The 7918-nt window shown below is 36.2% G+C and overlaps 1 protein-coding gene across 1 annotated transcript; it reads right to left on the bottom strand.

The window, feature by feature from the left end:
• Positions 1-2227: 2227 nt before the first annotated feature.
• LOC107710089 (G-protein coupled receptor family C group 6 member A-like) lies at positions 2228-7668 on the bottom strand. The gene is made up of 5 exons (XM_016514794.1): positions 7469-7668; positions 6536-6803; positions 5692-6103; positions 5341-5610; positions 2228-3483 (listed from the first exon to the last, which is right to left on the bottom strand). Exons 1-5 carry the CDS (start codon positions 7666-7668, stop codon positions 2228-2230), a joined length of 2406 nt encoding a protein of 801 aa, XP_016370280.1.
• Positions 7669-7918: the final 250 nt, after the last annotated feature.

Here is a 7918-nt window from a genome sequence, read left to right as displayed (position 1 = left end):
CTATTAAATAAAAATCCAACTTGATGTAGTAAAATAACTAAAACTGAAATAAAAAATAATAAAAACTATATATATATATATATATATATAGCCAACAATACATTGAATGGGTCAAAATTATTGATTTTTCTTTTATGCCAAAAATCATTAGGATATATATATATATATATAGGCCTATATACTTTGAAAAACTAATAAAAACAGACAACATACTAAAATACTAAAACTTTCAAATAAAAACAGCAAATATAAAAACAAAAACTAATTGAAAATAACTACTTTGGTTAACAAGAACTAACAATAAACAATATTTCTAAATAATGTATTAATCTTGATGAATTCTTCAAATCAAAAGTTTTGTCTGTTAACATGAACTGTGAAGTAATAATAACAATGAACAATTGTATTCTTATTAACTAACCTTGACAGCGATTAATAAATGCTGTAAAATTATTGCTCATACGAAAAAAAAAAAGATAATTTTCTGCCAGGACATTATACAATACATTAATTTATGGACATTTCTGTTAACCCCAAAACACAATGCAATGCAGTGCAAAATATACTCAAAATACAGGTAAGACACTTGTAAAAAAATCAATACAGAAAATTCCTTCATATTGATACAGTACATTGTTCCCTATTTTTACAAAAAAAATGTTACAGTGTAGTTAGTTAATGTTAACTAATGCATTATAATGTTAACCAATGAGACCTTATTGTAAAGTGCTCTATGCAGGAAGAGGATGAAAATGTGGTTTGAATGCATTGCGATGCTCAATCAGGAAGATCACATTTCTGTCATTGAAGTCATCAGACATTGATGCCAAGATCAAAATGAAAAGTCACTTCAACCAGGAAAACCAAGTTTACAGAAGCATTCTCAACATAATGGTGCGGCTGCTGTAAGAATTTCAGGCATGTCAGACAACAAAAACAAAAGGAGGAAGACTAAACAAAAAACAGCAACAGGGTTATATAAGCTTATCATCACTTCTTACGTAGCAAGAGGAATTCCAGAGAAGTCATCTGATGTTTCTAGGTTGGTGCGTGCGGGGTTTCTTCCTGGAGACTCAACAACACCCCATAGTAGCCCATATGTTTGTGAAATCATTTTTAGATGCATAAATAGATTTTTTAAAGATAAACAAAATATAAAGATTTTGATGCAAGTATATCTAATTCCAAATAGAAATTGCGCTGTTTGGCATTTATATTCCCCAGTATCAACAATTTAGAGAGCAGAAATAAAATGCAGTAAAGTTTTATTACTAAATCAAAGTGGCTTTGCTTGAGATGCTGGTGGTGTTTACAAAATACTATTAAAGTAGGTTGTTTTGCATCTGAAGTAGTAAAGTCATTGTGCCCCAAAATAAGCACAAACAGACAAACATTCTAAATAGATTTGTACTGAAAATGATTTATTTACTGTTTATTTAAATGTCACCGATTAAGTCTTCTGTGTATTACTGTAGAACCAATAAAGCAGTGTTTTACAGTTCTCCCCACATTTTAAATTGTGAATATCCTTTATATTTTTATTAAACATTTCAAATTTCTTGTTGATTGGGTCCAGCATCCCAACAGTTTGGAGAATGAATGGATTAATGCAGTACTGATATTGACTTTATTTTTCCGTATCATATTATATATGATTTTTTGTTTATTTAATTATTTAGTTCATTCATATATTGCTTTGGTTACAGATTCACGGAAAAACGTATTTGTTCATTAAAAGCTTTATTGTTTTCCCTGAGATGGCATCCCTATAAGCATATCTGTATTGATATTTACTTTGCTTTCATTTCATATTATATATTATTAATTATTCGTATTTATATATTTATTTATTTTTGCTCATTTATTAATTCATTCTTTCATATATTGTTTTCATTAGAGATCCACAGCAAAAACTAGTTTGTTTATTAAAAGCTTTATTGTTTTCCCTGATTTGGACACACAAGTGCTAAATCAGATCATTAAAGACAATGATGATACTGATAACAAGAACATGAAAGACAATCACAGAAAGCATGTCAATCACAAACATTATGCAACTCCTTTTTTTGTTTAAATGATTGGTTAAACAGGATTATACTGACAAGAGAATTTAGCATAATTAAAAACAATTTTTTTTCGAATCGGTGAGTCCCTTTATCAATGACAAAACGGAGAACATCATGTTCAACTCATCTATGTGGAGTTGATGTAAAAACATTTTTATTGCTTAAAAATTTGGGACGCTTGAGGTTCTCCTGAACTCCGTACGGTTATTCTTAATCTTTAGGAGGAGTTTTTGGGAGCCGCTTAAAGTCTGTTGTTGCTGGTTTTCCTCATTCATCTCTGCTGAAGATCCAGAGGACACTGAGAATTCGTATAAGGAATCTGCAGACACATTGACCTCATGGGGCAGATTTTCTATGGACAGGTGAAACGAGGAAATAGTGCCTGTTGGGTAGGGATTTGAGTACACCCTATTTATTATGTTCTCGATTCCAGAGTCAATAGTAAATACGCTTTCTGACCGGTCGGGTCCAGCTCTACGCCGATCCACTCGTGAACTTTTGCGGAAGCGTCTGGTGAACTCCCGAATGCCGCTTTTGAAAAACTCTTTGGTGTTGTTCTCGCTTTTCAATAGGATGATGTAACATTTAGGCATGAAGTGGCAGATGAGTATCCCGTATGCAGAGAAGAGCATCACCACCATCTGAACGGCAGATTTGTACTTGATCAATTGAACCATGTTCGCATAGATGGGGCAAAACACCACCCAACTGATAATGTAGATGAGCATGCTGATGCTGATGCACTTCTCTTCATTATAGCACGTGGGAAGCTTCCGTCCAAGGAAGGCGAATCCAAAGCACACCAGAGCTAGAAGGCTAATGAAGGCCAGCATGAGTCCGAAGAATAGCAGGCTCCCCTCATCGCACTGGATGATAAGTTCAGACCTGATCACTGAGTCCTCTAAAACCTTGGGTGGTTTCAACCACAACCAGAGACCACAGATGATGCCCTGGATAAGCACACAAATGCCAATGATCCAGTAGGGCAGGAAGAGTTTCTTCATGACCCGTTTGGCAGCGGATTCATTCTGGAAGGCCAGCAGAACCTTAAAGTACCTGACCAGGATGCAGGAGATGCACAGGGTGAAGCTCAGGCCAAAAAGTACCTGTCCGATTTGACACTGTATGCATGTGGGTTTCCCACCAAACAAGATGGCGCTGGTGAACGTCCCGAGCAGGGACAGCAAGATCAGGATGGAGATGGGACCCCCTGCTGCGAGGACCACCGGGGTATCATGTCTGACTAAGAACACCAGCATCACAATCAGTGTCAAAAGGAGGCCAAGACAAGCAAACACCAGAATAGTGATACAGTATTCATGTTTCCAGGACAGGAAAATTGGCATTTGGGGAGAGCAAATGGTGGAGTTCTCTTTAGACCAGAAATTCTTTGGACAATCTATACATTCACCTGCATCTGGAGAAGAATGAAAAGTTACATCTGTTAAACATCCTTTCATTTCATCTCATCATGCTGCTGAATCTGAAATTGAGTTCATGAAATGAGTCCACTCTAAAATTCTAATTCCTCTACTCCCCCTCATTGTCATTCAAAACCAAAAAGTTTCAGTTCCCATTGACTTCTACTGTATTTTTTGGCCGCATAATGTAAATCGACGGGAACCGAAAGTGTTTGGTGACGAACAATCTTAAAATATCTTCTTTTGTGTTCCGAAGAAGAAATAAATACATACAGGTTTGAAATGACATGAGCAGAATTTGTTTTTATATTCCATATAGCAATGAGAAGAAGCAACTGCCGGAGTCATAATTGCATTTTACACCTTAGATGTGTGTTTTTGTATGTTTATGTAAAAGGTTGTGTATCGAAATGAGCGAACTTCATGTTTTTGGCAGGTCTGAAGCTGGTGTAAGCAGTGTTGGGGAAAGTTACTTTTAAAAGTAATCCATTACGATATTGTGTTACTCCATAAAAAAGTAACTTATTACGTTATTTAGTTATTTGTTATGGAGAGTAAAGCATTATGTTACTTTTGCGTTACTTTTTGTTACTTGAGCTGGGCTTGCTTATTTATTTTTAATAATAAAAACCTAAAAGTTATCATTTTGGCAACTGTAATGGCCCTTTCACACCAAAAGTGAAATTAATAAGCCTCAGCCTAAAGAAAATGAATCTGTACCTCACTCCAAATTTCTCTCAATACGGGGACAGGGGAGGTGTCAGTGAATAAATGGGAAAACAAAGTAACTTGCGTTATTTTTTGGAAAAAAGTAACTCAGATATTTTCTTGTAAATTTTAAATGAATGCGTTACTTTACCAGTTACTTGAAAAAAGTAATCTGATTATGTAACTTGCGTTACTTGTAATGTTTTACCACCAACACTGGGTGTAAGTGACTTTAATTTCATGAATTTATACCTGTTTTGTTTGAAAATGTGTTTACTGGACACTTCGCACACTCATAGCAACAGATGGGCTTGTCTTCAGAAAAAACCCGTCTAAATCCAGGGGGACAACTTGGAGAGCACCGCGAAATCACACGACTCTGGGGTAAAACAAAACAAAACAATTTTTTGGACAAATACCATATACATTTAAATTTCAATATATAGTTTATTTGTATAATATTTCAGATTATACAACATATTTGCAAAATGAATTAGTCCTAAAGGGATAATTCACCCAAAAATAAAAATTCAGTCATCATTTACTCGTGTCATTCCAAACCTGTATGACTTCCTTTCTTGTGTGTTTTTGGCAGTATAATGAAAGTCAATTAGAATCTTGATATTGTTTTGGAATTTCAATTATATGGACAAAACTTTTCTCAAAATATCTTCTTTTGTGTTCCACAGAGGAAAGGACGTCATTCTACACATGAGAGTGTGTAGATAATGAAAGAGTGTTTATTTCTGGGTGAACTATCCCTTTAATGAACCAGATTTCATACTTTTTTTCCTCACAGCACTTCATTCTTTATTATGTGGCGTCAGAAACTCACAGTCACATTTTCCAGCCGATTTCTTTGTTTGTCATTCAGGAAAAACATGCTTTCATTCTTGATCATGTAGCGTGCCACAGTCCTCAGTCCCACATTTTTGATACCTTCAGCGTTATTTTCAAGTGCCGCTTCCCAAATGTTGATATCATAACCGGTATCCAAATCTCCATAATTGCTGAATGAATATTTCTCATTATCCATAGTAAACATGGTGTTTGCCAAGGCATCATTTAGCTGGAAAAGGTGACGATATATTTAAGCTTTTGAATATTTATTATTTGGTTTAACATAGAATAACAGAGAAAATTACTTGCCTCAGAGCGTTGAATATCAAAGCCTCCACGGCAGGTTTTTCGAGAACAGATGTCTTTAACAGCATTAGCGACAAACCTCACAGTCAACCATACGCTAAACACTGCACTAGGACATACAGCTTTCTTCAGGGTTTCTCTTATTTCTTTGGTGGTTCTGCTTTTGTTCAACTCTCCTTTGATGAAGTGCTGCAGGATGGTGTTGTTTGATTGTGAATCAGGGTTTAGATCTAGATTATCTAGGTACCTTATGAAGTGAGAGCTGTCCCCTGAAAATGGGATTATTCCAAGAATTTTCCCAACTTCATTCAGGGGACGATTGTTTAGCACATCGAGTGATGTGGACCAACTATCACCGGCGATCCAGAAACGTCCAGATGCGTTGGGAGTGAGTTTCTCGAACAAACAAGCCATGTGGTGAGATTTGGCAAAAGACACAATGACTTGAACTTTTGAGGTGCTCTCGATTTTTTTGACAGTTTCATTGAGTTTGGAATCTAAGCTTTCATCGTTGAGAAAATCAGGAAGCACAACTCGGTATGACGCATATATATTTTTGGAATTGGCATGCGCCTCAAGTTGGTCTGCAGCGTAGCGCCCGTAATCTCCGTCAGTGGCTATTATGCCAATCCAGGTCCAGTTGTGGTACCTCAAAATTTCGGTGATTGCTTTAGCCTGGTGGTCATCTTTCGGGACAGTCCTCTTGAATGTCGGAAAACGGGTTTTGTCGCTCAAAACCCCAGCTGTTGAACCATAACTGATCTGCGATAATAGTAATAAGAAGAGCATTATTGAAAAATTCTGACATTGTGTAACATAATAGACATTGGTTACTCAACCATGCCCATTGCTTTTGAAGGGTGAGTAATTTATTTTGGAATAAATTACTTCAAATGCAGTTTAGCATAGTTCATCATTGCACAGAAATCAGAAAGCACAAGCTTAGAAGACGAGATGATTGTAAAATGACAAAATGAAGGAAGTTCAATGTCATAAAGAAGTCCGATCGAACACTTTCAATTTTAAAGAACGGTACGAATGAAACTCCATAGCCACTCTAATATTGAAATACATTTGTCATAACAGCACCTTTTTACCATAGTTAAAGGACCAAATGGCAGATAGCAACAGCGGCGCAATTTGATAGGCTACTTGGGCTGTTAGTCATTTATCTGTCAATTAAACAAAACATACCTGTGGCATATAACCCATGGTGAGATACCTCGCCACTGCGATGGAAACCTCGGAATGGTACTCTCCAATAACAGCCTGAAACAATGAATTAGTGCGGCCAGAATTTTTATCCATGAAGATATCGGTGTGTTGCAGTGCAGTGGTCACATCAGAGCATGTGTCCATGATCTTGTAGCCAAATGTGAGATCTTTCAGCATGGGGTGCTTGTTGATGGCCTCCACCGCTTCAATCATCACCAGAGATTGGATCAACCTGGATACGGTGAACCTGTCAGAGGGAACAGGAAGGAGGCTTAACTCAGTCATTTAGAACAAGAGTTTTTATAGCAGTTGATCGCATCCTTTTTGAACAGTCTGAAGAAAGAACAATCATTATTCAATATAATATGCTGATTTAATGCTCAATTATTGTCATTTATAATTGGAGCTCAATTATTAATGATTCTTATAATCATCAATGATGAAAACAGTTTTTGATGCTTAACATTTTGGTGGAAACGATCAATTTAATGCATCCTTGTTGAATGAAAGTATTAATTTTATATATATTTTTTTAATCTTACTTAAACCAAAATTATTGAATGGTAGTGCTCCACGGTTTCAATGTTAAGCAGAAAACGGTTTTCAACATTGATAATAATAATAAAAAAATAAATGTTTTTTAAGCAGCAAATCGGTATATTAGAATGATTTCTGAAAGATCATGTGACAATAATGTGTAATAATATTTCACAATATTACTGTAAAATAAATGCAAAAAATAAATGCAGCCTTGGTGAGCATAAGAGATGCATGTCAAAAACATTAAAACATTCACATTCATTCTTCCAGATGTCTGAGATATATATGCATAAAAATGATGCAAGTTTGAGTTTCTCAGTCTTTGACATTATTAATGTAAGCTGTATGATGTGTTGTGATGCATGGACTCACTTTTCACACACGTGTTGAATAGGACTGCTTGTCGTGTTGATGATCTTGAAGCTTTGGTGAACTGGAAAGAGTCCTCCAAGCATGAAGTCCCCTAACTGCATGGCTTCCAGTGAGCCTGAAGCAGGTCTACAGTCACGACCCCCCAAACTTCCCAAGATGGCAAAAAGCCCAAACCAAATCTTAGTGTTATGCATCTTCATTTCATCTGTGTGTCTCACCCTTCTCTATTTTTCTGGTAACCTTTTCAGCCTCTTCAACGAGAGTCCTCAGCTCTCTCTCTCTCTCTCTCTGTCCTCACCTGTCCTCTCAGCAGACTGGGCTGAGCTTGAGGATGTTGCTAAACTATATCTGTCTCCGTTTCCTCCTCTGTTACTGTAAAAACAGATGTCTTGTCACCTTCCTGCTCACACCTCTAGACTTCAAAAAAGTTCAGATCAAGAGGAAACATTC

The sequence above is a fragment of the Sinocyclocheilus rhinocerous genome, unplaced genomic scaffold (genome assembly GCF_001515625.1).
Source record: "Sinocyclocheilus rhinocerous isolate Xijiao unplaced genomic scaffold, SAMN03320098_v1.1 scaffold1708, whole genome shotgun sequence".
Classification (NCBI taxonomy): Eukaryota; Metazoa; Chordata; class Actinopteri; order Cypriniformes; family Cyprinidae; genus Sinocyclocheilus; species Sinocyclocheilus rhinocerous.
The sequence above is the reverse complement of the archived record's forward strand: the minus strand, read 5'-3'. Positions and strand labels throughout refer to the sequence as shown.